Source organism: Microtus pennsylvanicus, chromosome 11, assembly GCF_037038515.1.
Source record: "Microtus pennsylvanicus isolate mMicPen1 chromosome 11, mMicPen1.hap1, whole genome shotgun sequence".
Classification (NCBI taxonomy): domain Eukaryota; kingdom Metazoa; phylum Chordata; class Mammalia; order Rodentia; family Cricetidae; genus Microtus; species Microtus pennsylvanicus.
In genome coordinates, this window is record NC_134589.1 from 50,872,840 (window position 1) to 50,886,761 (window position 13,922).

Here is a 13,922-nt window from a genome sequence, read left to right on the forward strand (position 1 = left end):
AATGATACCCAAGAAACAATCTATTTGGGACTGGAGGGATGGCTCAGAGTTTTCGGATGGCCTGCTGCTCTTACAGTGTACCTGAGTTTGGCTCCAAACCCCTATGTCAGGAAACTCACATTCATCTGTTTAACTCTAAGGGATCTAATGCTCCCAGCTTCATGTGCAGCCATAACCCATCCATCCATACACACACACACACACACACACACACAAACACACACACACGTATAATTAGAAATAAAATAAATCTTAAAAAACAAATTAAAACCTATTCACCTGATCTTTCTTCTTCATTTCTTCAACTTGTCGGAGCTGTTCAGAGGTTAGCACAATCTCCATTCTCTGCATGTCTCTCATCAGTAAACGCTGAGATTCCAGAAACTGGTCGTTGGCCTTCTGCCATGTATGTTTTAACTGGTTGTGTTGCTGGCGTTCTTGCTCCAAAAGATGGCAAACTGTTTAGGAGCCCCCCAGTCAAAAACACTGCATTTTAATGGTAGACAATTTCTTTAGCATAGGTCTCTTACAGGTCTGACCAGTGCTCCTCTTCTGTGAGTCTGCCTCTTGACTGACACCAGTGAGCAATCTACAGCTGAATATGATGACTATTACCATCAACCCTTTACAGCAGGGTCACTCGAACTATGTCCTTAGGAGCAGACAAAAACTTCTGCACTACATGAGTTTCAGAAAACCTGAATTAAATAAAAAATGCTAGGGTTTCTTAACTGCAGAACATAGAGCTTAAAGAATTTATTTATCTCTATGTTCTCCTGGGACACAACACATGATATACCATGTACAAACTTAGTATCAAGAAAATATAATATTGTTTTAAAAACCTTCAAAGACTTGTTTATATCCCACTTCATAAAGCCTAACCTCTAAAGAATAGAGTCCCTATGACCTGGCCCATGTCCACAAGTCCAGTACCAATGTGTCCATTTTCTCCTGCATACTAATTTGCCGAACTAGTTGGGGTTGGTAGGGCAGGGAGCGGGAGTGGATTCACTGCATAGCCCAAGAATTTACAAGCCTCTCTCCACCTCTGGCATTGCTAGGGTTCTAGGTGTGGGCCATCACACCTGCTGAGCCACTTTGCTTACACGCCTCACCTGCACACATAGGCCTGTGTTCCATGTTTCAAAAAATGCTTAAACCTTGACTTCAGAAAGTAACAACAAAAAATATTAGAAATATGATTAAGTAGTGAAGAGCACTAGCTGATCCTCTAGAGGACCTGGGTTCAAGTCTCAGCACCCACGTGGAAGTTCACAACTGTCTGTAACTCCAGCGCCAGAGGATTTGAAACCTTCACACCAATGCACATAAAGTAAATTTAAATAAATCATTAAGACATAAATTTAAAAGCTCCATTGGAGCATAACTTCTTTCAGCTGGATATAGTGGCCCAAATCTGCAGTCTAAGCTAATAGGGGGGCTTGAGAGTTCAAGAACAGTGGGCAACCTCTGCCTCCAAAAATGTTTTTTAAAATACTTTTTTGGGGTTGGAGAGATGGCTCAGAGTTTAAGAGCATTGCTCCAAAGGTCCTGAGTTCAATTCCCAGCCATCACATGGTGGTTCACAACCATCTGTAATGGGATCTGGTGCCCTCTTCTGGCCTGCAGGCATATACATAGACAGAATATTGCATACATAATAAATATATAAAAAAAATAAAATGCTTTTTTTGTTTGGTTTGTTTTTTTTTTTTTCAAGACAGGGTTTCTCTGTTTAGCCCTGTTTGTCTTGGAACTCTAAACCAGGCTGGTCTCAAACTCAGAGATCCACCTGCCTCTGCCTACCAAGTACTGGGATCAAAGGTGTGCACCACTAAGCCTGGTTTGTTTGTTTCTCTCTTTGTTTTTTAAAGAACCCTATCTATAGGACAAAAAGAACTGATTACTCTGTCATTAGATACCGCCCCATCTCAACACACTTCCCAGCAGGGCAGCTCTGTGGTGGCTCTAACCAGCAGCTGCCTAGACGTGACTGCACATCTAATCACCAGACTAGACTGTAACCTGCTGTTAAGCTGTCACATTGCTTCTCAGTTTTTATCTCTCTTCTTTTAAAGATACTATTATTTTTACTTTTTATTTTTTTTTTACCTTTTTAATTAATTATGCTGTGTGTGTGGAAGTCAGAGGACAACCTAAATAGTCATTTTTTTCTCTTACCATGTAGATTCTGGAAATTGAACTCAGGTCACTAGACTTAGCCACTGAGTCATCTTGACACTTGTTTGTTTTGTTTTCTGAGACAGAGTCTCTCCATGTAACAGCCCTAGAGGTCCTGGAACGCCTGCTCTGTAGACCAGGCTGGCTTTGAACTCACAAAGTACTGATGTTTTTGTTTTTTGTTTTGATTGCTTGTTTTCTCAGAGCTAACAACCAAATTCAGGGCATGGTTCTTGCTAGGGAAGTGCTCTACCACCAAACTAAGTCCACAACCACCAGAAATTATTGCTTTTACTTCCCCATTTTAATGGACCTTTTGAAACTTTTCTCATATATTTTAGGAAGGTTTGATAACCTCGATCATTTATACTATTTTTAGAAGGGTTAGGACACAAATTTTAAATTTAAATAACTTAAATTGATTTTAATCAAATGGAAACCTTTTTCTTTTGGACACCCATTGACAGTATGGTGTCTTTCTGATTCCAACAGCGCATGTAAAAACTGGTTCCTGAAGTCAAGACCTGCTCAAAGGCTGGGAGATCTTTACAACATTTTATATAGTAATTCTTTAGACATATATTTCAGTCTGTTTGGAGGGGAAAGCTAGCTCATATAGAATCCTACATTGTTCACATTTCTTTTTTTCAACAGCATCTGATAAAAGTATTCGCTATAGGATTCTACCCACAGACTAAACCCTGTATACAAAAGATTTCCAGTAGGATTTCAAAAAGATTTCCATTTGCATAAGAAAAGAATAAGAGGAGGCTGGGGTTATAGCTCAAGAGTGCTTACCTCCTTTTTCAAAAAGTTTTGACTTTATTTTCACTATCCCCTAACTGAATTTCATTATTTCCTTCTATTGTACTATTGTGAAATGTAGGCAACAAACAAACCACAGGAGTATAACTATACCCACAACCAACACTAACAGAATTTCAACTGTTTTCATATCTCAGTATAATTGCCACAGAAGTCTTCTGGGAGTGTGGGGGAATGGGTCTCTATCCTGGCTGGATTCCAACTTGATAAGTGGCAACTAAAGATGACTTTGAACTTCTGGCTCTCCTGCCTCTAGGTCCAAACAGAACACAAGTGTGTGGCGCCAATCTCAGCCTTTATTCACTTACACTCATTGTGACCTCAGAATTGCAGTGGCTACACATGCTGCTCTATCTGTTACCCAATATGTCGAGGAAACAGCGGTTTGAATACTCTGTGCCCCAAGTATTCGATTTTATACTTTTTTTTTTCTTTTGGGTTGTTTTGGAGTGATTTGTTTCCTTTTCATTTTATTTTTTTAGGCTTTTTTTTTTATTTTTTAGGCCCACAATTTGAAAGAGAACAGACTTATGAAAGGTTCATTTGGAGGAAGAAATGGAAGGGGGAAATGATGTAACTATATTATAATCTCAAAAAATGATTTTTGAAAGTATTTTATTTTTACTTTTCAATTATGCATATATGAGGGGGGTATGGTTATATGCACACAAGCACAGGTACCTGCTGAGGTCTGAGGAGAGCACTGGATATCCCAGAGCAGCCATTAGTATTATATGTAATTGTGAGTTGCCCACCAATTCTCTGCGAGATGTTCTCTGTAAGACCAGCAGGGCTTGCTGGGCGGTTGTGGAGCATTCCTTTAATCCCAGCAAAGACAGGTGGATTTCTGTGAGTTCGAGGCCAACCTGGTCTACAAAGTGAGTTCCAGGACAGCCAGGGCTACACAGTGAGACCCTGTCTGGGGGGCAGGGAGGTGCTGTTAACTGCTGACCCAGCTCCCAATCCATGGTTTCTGTTTTGTTTCATTTTGTTCGTTTGTTTGTTTTTGGATTCTTTTTTCTTTTTGGGGGACAGGGTCTCACTCTAGCCCAGGCTGGTCTCAAACTCATGATGATTCCTCTGTTTCAATTCTCAAGTGTTGGGATTATAGGTGTAAACCACCAGGCACAAGCTGCTTTTTAAATAATACAGTGTTCACTTTATATCACACTGCTACTTCAATAGTGAAATCAAAACTGTCCCTTAGAAAGCAGGATGAGGCCTCTCTACCCAACTCTCACTTTTGCTAATTTACTTCTCTCCACAAAATGTCTTCACCACACCTTTCTGCCCAGAGCTCATGCCTGTGACATTATTCCTGTAGTCGAGGTGGAAGAAGAGGCTAACAATCCAAATTCCCTCACAGCTTTCAACTGACTCTAAAGCTTAAATTGAATCACTAGCATGCTGCATTGGTTGCTTGGGATTTGTTGCTGTTGCTAATATGAATATTACCTACATGGTTCTCTTGGAATAAAGTAAAAATATACACAACATATATTTATTTACCTTCATGCAATTCTTTCCTCAATTTCTCAGCATCTTCCTGTAGAACAGATTTCTGAGTGTTCAAAACAGCTACATACATCTCCAGATCGGTCCTACAAGACTTCTCAGCCTCCAGATAATGGTTCAGTTCCTTAACCTGAAAGAAGTATAAAACTCAACTTTACAACCCTAGTAGGAATAGCAAATAAATATCAGTGGTTGTATTTTAAACTTTAGAATATGATACAAATTTAGAAAATAATGGAATTAACAGATGCTAGCCATAATTCTCTTAGGTAAATATATAATTAAAATTATATGCAATGATTTTATAGCATATTTTTTAAAAAGGTACTCCTAATTTGTATTTCCAGAGCAATGCATGCATATGCTTATTTGTTCTCCTTTTCAGAAACACACGGATATGATTTGCTGTTATGTGTTCATGCAAACATGTGCACATTTAGGTCCAAGTGCACATATAGGCATGGGTGCAAAAGGCACATATGTCTGTAAACCATACAACTACAGGTGCCATTTCTCAGGGTTTTTGAAATAGGGTCTGTCCCTCACCTGGAACTTACCTAGTAGGTTAGGGTGGCTAGCTAGCAGGCCTCAAACATCTGTCTGCCTCCACCTATCTCATGCTGTGATTACAAGCACTACCATCACACCCATTTCCCCCTTTGGTTCCAGGGATTGAAGTCTAACCCATTACCTCTCCCCTGCCCCTCCCCCAACCTTTTAGGCAAGATATAAATGGTGTAATATTTCAAGGCCAGCCTGGTCTACAGAGCTAATTCCAGGGCAGCTAGGGCTATTATACAGAGAAACCGTCCTGAAAAACCAAATGAATCAATGAACGAATGAATGAAGAGCACAATGTTCTTATAACTTTAAAAAAAGAATTTGTTTGTTTATTTATTACGTATACATTTTCTGCTTGCATGTATACCTGAAGGCCAGAAGAAGACACCAGATCTCATTACAGATGGTTGTGAGCCACCATGTGGTTGCTGGGAATTGAACTTAGGACCTCTGGAAAAGCAGCCAGGGCTCTCAACCTCTGAGCTATCTCTCCAGCCCCTCTTTTGATTTCTGATGAGTTGATTCCAAATGCCTTATATTTATAAAAATGACTAATTTTATTGGCACTCGGGAGGCAGAGGCAGGCGGATCTCTGTGAGTTCGAGACCAGCCTGGTCTACAGAGCTAGTTCCAGGACAGGCTCCAAAGCCACAGAGAAACCCTGTCTCGAAAAACCAAAAAATGAAATAAAATAAACTCAGTTATTTATGGGTAACTTTTAGTTTTTTTTCAAATGGTTACACCTAGTTTCAAATTCAAGGTCTTTTTCATGAACTATCCTACTTTTTCAGGTTTAAAATAGCCAGCTCAATGGGCAGTGGAGCACACACCTTTAATCCCAAAACTCAAGAGGCAGAGGCAGACAGTCAGGGCTACACAGAGAAACGCTGTCTCGAAAAAACAAACAGAAGTAAATTAATAAGCCCGGTCACCTGATCTCAGTGATCTTTACCCCTAGATCTTATGTAAGTGAGAGACTAAAATGGTCATTACTACAGTTTAGTGCTTTGCTGGAAGCTGACAATCAACCAGCACGGCAAAGTGTTGAGTGTCACAGGCATTTTTTTCAACACCTGTTACTAGGTGACAGTAACATAGACAATTTGGCCGCTATAACAAGGATGGTTTATAACCAGACTCTACTACATATTACTTCTAAGAATAAACTCTTCTTTGAATTAAAAAAAAATGAATTTCTAATACCTGAAAGTTATTACTAACTCTAGGAGGGTGCTAAAGTCGCAGCAAAGCATGTGAGTACCCTTGAATTCTACATTCCCTAACAACTCAAATCCAAACCATATAGAGGGCCAGGCATATGGTGCACACTTTTAATCCCACACTCTCGAAGCAGAGGCAGGTGGACCTCTAAGTTCTCGGCCAATCTGGTCTACATAGCAAGTTCCAGGACAGCCTGGGCTATAAGTGGTATCCTGTCTCAAGCGAGCACACAGAGTCAGATACACATGCACGCACGGAGCCAGCTGTGGTTATTCATGCCTGTATTCCCAGCACTTAGGAGGCTGAAACAGGAGAACTGCTTCAAGTCCCAAGTTACCCTGGGCTGCACTGTAAGACACACACCCTCACACGCACATACACACCCCTCAAAAAATTAAAAAATAATAAAAAAAATCACACAAATGGACAATTATAACGTTCCAAGCAACAAAGACAAGGTGAGGACAAACTGCTGACAGTACCTTTCCAAAAAAAGCGGATGGTGTCAGGAGAAAGGAGGACTTAGGAGAGCTTTGTTAATTTTGGATAGTAACTTTGTCAGGCATGACTTACACATTTTCTTCTCACAGTGTATAACTTTTCTTTTCAACTTTTTAGATTACCTTTTAACAAGAAAACCTATAATATAGTCAAATTTGTTAATGCTTCTTCCAGAGTCAGTATTTTATCTTATTTTTAAAAACAAGGGCAGAGTTGCACATGACTGTAATCCTGACATCTCAAGAAAAAGCAGGAGGATGCTGAGTTTGAGGCCAGCCTGAGCTATACAGTGAGAAAGACCTTGTCTCAAAAACCTATGAGGAGAGAGGGAGGGAGGGATTTAAAAGATGGGGGTGGTACTCCACTGCTAGAATTACAGATATGCACTGCTAATCTTTTTTCTGTTCTGGCTCTCTCTTTATGTTGATTTGCATCATCTTGGACCAAAACAAAGTAAACAAAACCACCTAAACAAAATTACTGAACACAGTTCCTCACATCACATCATGTTCCCATTATCAATGTTAAGACACACACAGCCGGGCGGTGGTAGTGCATGCTTTTAATTCCAGAACTAGCTCTTGTTTAGAACAGGCTGGCCTTGAACTCCTAGGGATTCACCTGCCTCTGCCTCTTGAGTGCTGGGATTAAAGGCACGTGCCACCACCACCGGCTGATTCAGGCTGATACACCGAATTTCAATTGTGACAATTTGTGTCTATTTTGGCTGTTACCTAAGGCTTTTTTGTATCATCTTTCTATGTTATTTGATTTACCAGTCATATAAGAGAACCTTCTTTTCTAGTCATTGACAGTGTCTGTAAAATATATGGTTATCACTCTGGACAAACATGGCCCCAACACCGACTATGCGTGATGTCTACTGGGAAGAGGAAGCAGAATAAAGACTGGTTTTGACCCAAGGCTGAGGCTATAGTTCAGTTGGTAGAGGGCCTTCCTAGCATGCAGGAGATCTTAGGTCAGATCTCCAGCACCACATAAACAGAACATGGTGGCACTTGTCTAAAATCCTAGCAACTGGGAGGTAGTCAGGAGGATCGAATTTCAAGACCATCTCAGCTACAAAGCAAGTCTTAGGCCTTTCTGAGCTGTGAGAGCATGACAACCACCAATTGAATCCCTAGATCCTAGAAAAAACTCTGGGGATGTACTTGTAAACGCAGTACTGTGGGGATTTGGAGCTAGGAAGTTTACCGGCACTTGCTGGCCACCAGCCTAGCTCCAGGTTCAAGTGAGAGATCTTACCTCAAAGGAACAAAGAACAAAGGACAGAGTGATAGAACAAGACACTGCACACCAAACAAACTGGTAACATTACATCCGTACATACACCACATACCAAAAAAAAAAAAAAAGATTTTGGGCTCTAGCTTTTGTAATTACTATTTTAGCTTTCCTATTTTATCTTGAGGAAAATTTGATTAATTACCTATATAATAATTTGTTTTGTTTTACAAAAAGGCCTCACTAGTTCATGCTGACCTTGACAGTCTGATCCTTCTACCACCACTGTTTCCCAAATTCTCAGATTACTAGCATTTACTATGACCAGCAGAATTTTTTCAAATGTACTGGTATGACACTATTTATAGTATCTACTATTTTTATACCAGTAGTCATGCTCCACTTCATTTCTGATTTCAGTTTTTTTCATTTTTCTGTACAAATTTCTCTACCTTTTCATACTAACATTCTCCTTGGTTTTTTTTTTTTTTGTTTTGTTTTGTTTTTTAGTTTTTCGAGACAGGGTTTCTCTGTGGTTTTGGAGCTCTCCTTGGTTCTTTAACCTCCCTATTCCCTTCCACTTATTTTTCGATTTTTACTGTTTTGATTTTCCCCTCAGAGAGTGTAATGTTAAATACTTATATGTGTTGGTTGCCTATCAGAACTAGATGACAAGACCCCACTGCTGAAGACACTACATGCTTTGATTATAGATTTATAAAGAAATCAAGATAGGCCTAAGCTCAAAGCTTACTTCTTACTGGCTAGCTTTCAGAATACTAGAAGTTGCTATGTAGGTTGATGGAAGAAAATTGTCACCAACAGTCTCACTTACTCAGTTGCAGACTCTGAGTGCAATGTAACCAACCAGACAGGGGAGATGAACCCATGGCTGGAAGGTCATAGGCCTTAGTGGAGAAACTAATTTGTTTGGCTAAGTGGACATAATGTGATTGTCAAATTGCCTTCTAGATATTTATGTTTATTCCCTAGAACAGTGCTGCTGTTTGCTTCTTTTTGAAACAGGTACTAGTGCATAAGTACTGCAAGTAAGCTATTATTGAATACCTCCCTTCCAAGGCCAGAGCGAGTGGTGGAGTAGGGGGAAACACTGCTTTCAGGGCAGGAAATGGCTGCTGCAGAAGCAGCTGTGACTACCTGCACAAGACTGAACCCATCACGATTCTGTCATGAAGGCCACTCCTCCCTGAGGATTTATACAGTTAGTTAGTGGTTCTTGGCAGAGGAAAAGACATTTTTCCCTGGTGGTGCAGCCACTAGTAAGCAGCCCCTATTCCTGGAAGTATCCCTAATTAAACTCATTGACTCACAACAACAAAAACAAATAGAATATTTACACTACCCTAAGTATTTTGTAATTTCTTTTTCCATCAGCTTTTCCCCCATTTCCAGATATTTTTATTTAAAAAACATGTGATCAGAGTATTAGGTCCATAATAACATTAATTCTGTGAAATCTGATACTTTATGACCTTATTTTAAAAAGTTAAGATACAGAAGGAAAAGATAAATATATCATAATGTTAAAATAAACCATAATGTATCTGGAAATAATACTTTTTCCCATGCATAACCCAAAGCATTTATATGTTCTAATTTGAGTATGCTCATAACACCCTTTGTAAGAGTTTTTTTTTTCTTGTTTTTGTTGTTTTGTTTTTCAAAACAGGGTTTCAGGCTGGCCTGAAACTCAGCAATCCATCTATTTTTAGCTTATCCACATCTTTTTTTTCTTCTTTTTGGACCCTGCCTCTCTTACTATTCTAATTTTACAGTTGAAAAACCAAAGGATATGGCCAGGTAGTGGTGGTGCATACCTTTAATCCGAGCACTCAGGGACAGAGGCAGGTGGATCTCTGTGAGTTTAAGGCCAGCCTGGTCTACAGATTGAGTGCCAGGGCAGCCAAAGCTACACAGAGAAACCCTGTCTCGAAAAACAAACAAACAAACAAAAAAGGAAAATAAAGATAAGAAATTTTACTAAGTTATCCAGGCTACCAAATGCTGAGTTTTTGACTATTGAACAGTTATTATCTCTTTATCTCTACTCTTCTTTTGTTGCAATTCTTTTCTGTGTATGTACCTGCATAATTCATGTACACCATGTATATGCTAGTGCCACAGACAGCAGAAGAGGGGGTCAGATCCCCAGAAACCGGGATTACAGATGGCTGTGAGTAGCCATGTGGGCGTTGGAGCTAACCCTGGGGTTCTCTGCAGGAGCAGTAAGCACTTTTAACAGATGAGCCATCTCTCTAGCACTAATCTCTACGTTTCCCCCTTTACCTATTTTATGTTATACTTGCTTATATCAGTTTTCCTTTAGTACTGAATATTAAACCCAGGCCCTCAACATACTAGACAAATGCCAGCAGTGTACCACTCAACCGCACCTCTACTCTCTCACTTTCTTTCATACCAAAGAATTTTCTCAGTGGTAGACCCTTGCCTAGCATATGTCAATAAGGCCCTAGGTTCAATCTCCAGCACTAAAATCAGACATAAAAAATTTAACACCTCGTTGTTTCCACTTCTGTTTTTCTTTGGTGTGGCTTTTTAAAGGCAGCATCCATCCCATGTAATACAAACTGGCCTCAAACTCATTATGGAGCTGAAGGTGACCTTGAATGTAATGCCCTCTTGCCTCTACATCCCAAAGGGTTCCTATTATGGGACATCAGTCACCATACCCAGTTTATGCAGGGCTGAGATCAAAGTCTAGGCCTTAAGCATGCTGGAGAGGCACTGTCCCCAAGAAGCCACATCCCAGCCCTGCTGTCTACATGGTCAACAGAGGTGCATCCTGTCCAAAAGATCTCCTAGAACTACGGCAAGGAAGCACAGTCAACTGTAGACAGCTTCTTCTACTAGGTAAGAAAACAAAGGCTAGAAATGTAGCTCAGGTGGGTCTGATGTCCAGAGCCGTGTAAAATACGCATGAACAGCAAGTTCAAGGCCAGCCTGGGTTACATGAAACCCTGTCTTACAAAAATAAACCAATAAAGATGACCTGTTAGAAGAAAAAAGAAAGTTGAAGTTGAGTCTGACTTGAATAAGCGGGTGACTGAACACAAGTCTTCATTCGTGACTAGGCAGCATCACTGAGGGTTTAAATAACCTAAGGCCAAACTACCACAGAGCTGGTTTGTTTTCATTTTGTTTTTGAATTTTAAACAGAAGCAAGATCCTTGAGATGCTGGACGCAGTCATTTCCCACCACTACTTAAGTGATTCTAATTTTGCTCCTGGCATCAGAGCAGATGGAAAACAGCATTTCACAACCTTTGAGGCCTCCAGCTCTTTAATCTTCTCTTCAGCTTCTGTCAGCTTATCTTTCAGAGCTGCAATTTCCTTCTCCATGGGCATCACGACAGAGCGGAGCTTCTCAGCATCTTCTTGGGCCTATGATTACAAGGAATTAAATGTAACAACTTACTGCTTGCTTTTCTAAGAAACTCTAGTCCACCTATTTGCTAAAAATTAGATGCAATAATTATACCACACACTTTATTAGCATCCATAAAATTGAATACCAACTCCCATTTTATTCAACTCTTTTTCTTTGGATTTTTGTTAGCATATATTCATTATATTTACAAAATGAAAGGCTTCACAATACACGTCATTCCAGTTCATCATGCATTTGAACAGATTAATAGCACCACCACCCTAGCTTCACTCTCCTTACTCACTTGTCTTCTCCTTTGCCCAAACAGCTCCTCCATGTCTTTTATGAAACACATACACATACCCTAGATTCCATATGTGAGACAGAGTGATATTTGTCTCTCTGAGTATAGCTTATTTTGTTTAATAAGATGATATATGGCCCTAGGTTTCTGCAAATAACATATGTGTTCTTTAAGCAGAATAAAGCTTGCCAACTGTGTGGGCTAGGGATATAACGAAGTGCTTAAGAGCATGTACTGCTCTCGCAGAGGGCCCACCTCCAGTTCCTAGCACCCACGTTAGGTAGCTGTGCAGGCCTACTGATCGGAGTTCAAACTCCAGAAACCACAGTGGAGAGAACTGACTCCCTAAAGTTGTTCTCTGACCTCCACATGCATATCTGAATACATACTCCACATCATGCACATTACAATAATAATAAAAAGAGAAGACCACTAAAATAAAAATAAAGTTGAGAAGCTACTCTAGCCAAGCCAAGCCTACAACTGCATGACTGCACAACCAAATGCAGTGTGATTTGTTGGATGAAAGTCTCAGACAGGAAGGAAAAAAGGATATGGGGGACACTGGCTAAAAACTAACACAATTTGAATACAAAGAACAAACCTCTGTTAATAACAGTGAGCTGGTATTCATTTGTTAACTCTAACAAGTGCAACATACTACATGGTAAAATGCTAGAAAACTGAGCATGGCATATACTAAAACAATATAATATTCATAAATTTTTATACTTAAAAAACTCCTGAAAAGTAATAGTTGAGTTGGCTGATGGTGGTGCACACCTTTAATCCCAGCACCCGGGAGACAGAATAAGTTGAATTGGCTGGTGGTGGTGCACACCTTTAATCCCAGCACCCAGGAGACAGAATAAGTTGAATTGGCTGGTGGTGGTGCACACCTTTAATCCCAGCACCCAGGAGACAGAAGCAGGTGGATCTCCGTGATTTGAAGCCATCCTGGTCTACAGAGAAAATTACAATACAACCAGGGTGGTTACACAGAGAAACTCTGTCTTTAAAAAAGAAAAAAACTAGGGGCTGGAGAGATGGCTCAGAGGTTAAAAGCATGTATTGCTCCTGTAGATGGCCCAAGTTTGTTTGATTCGCAGTACCCACATCAAGCAGCTCACACCACCCATAACTCCAGTCTAGCTCCAGGAAATCTGATACTTCAGGATTCTGAGGGCCTGAATTCATATGTATGTACCCCACAGAGACACATATACGAACAGTAAAAATTAAAGAAGCACAAGAAGGGCCTAGGAGATGACTCAGTCCGTACAGTGCTCACTGCACAAGCATGAGGGCCTGAGTTGGGAACCATGAAGAAAGCCAAAGGCAGCTGCATGCACCTGTAATGCCAGCACTGGAAGTAGAAGTAGGAGGAGTTAGGAGTCCACTGGTCAGTCAATCTAGCCTAACTAGGGATCTCCAGGTTCTGTCAAAGACCTTGTCTCAGAAAATAAGGTAACTAATGTGGTGGCGCATGCTTTTAATCCCAGCATTTGGGAGGCAGATCTCTAAGTTTCAAAGCCAGTCTCATCTATATAGAGAGTTCCAGGGATGTAGACCAGCCTGGGATGTAGAGACTCTGTCTCAAAAAAAAAAAAAAAAGGAAGAAAAATAAAAGTAGATGGAGGAAAAGGGAAGGGAACTAGGAGCTGGAAATAAACAGACCAAGATATATTGTACATATGTATGAGACTGTCAAAGACTAAATAAAATACAACTCTTAAAAAAAAACAGCAAGATATAATGGTGCAATAGTAGCACAAATGTTCTGGGAGCAACCAACTACCTCACCCCACCCCCGGTTGGATTTCAGGCCCACTGCATTTAAGATGGAGCCTACACCTGACACAGCTGAAGTGACCTGGGACTACACAGATCATGGGGAAAATTTACTACTATTATTCTGCTAAAGGAACACAGCCATAAAAGAACTCCTAATGACATGTTGCTAGAACCATGAACAAAGCATCACTCAACCCTCCTAAGAAAAGCGTCTTTCAGTACATGATTATTAACAGAGAGACAGACCCACAAGTGGACAATGTGCAGAAAGTGAGCCACTTTGAAGCACTCAGACCTAAATGGGATGTCGCAATCAAACTCCTCCCCCTCAAGACTGGGGGAAGTATGCAGGAAGATTGTAAG

The 13,922-nt window shown here is 40.3% G+C and overlaps 1 protein-coding gene across 2 annotated transcripts in view; it reads right to left on the reverse strand.

The window, feature by feature from the left end:
• The window catches only part of Rabep1 (rabaptin, RAB GTPase binding effector protein 1), an 89,674-nt gene that overhangs the window by 36,622 nt on the left and 39,130 nt on the right, over positions 1-13,922 (reverse strand). For both annotated transcript variants that reach the window (XM_075991836.1, XM_075991838.1), the window contains 3 exons: positions 11,356-11,475; positions 4,519-4,654; positions 280-458 (listed from right to left, as the gene is read on the reverse strand). In XM_075991836.1, the coding sequence (XP_075847951.1) occupies positions 280-458; positions 4,519-4,654; positions 11,356-11,475 (435 nt within the window). The remainder of the gene's footprint in view (positions 1-279; positions 459-4,518; positions 4,655-11,355; positions 11,476-13,922) is intronic.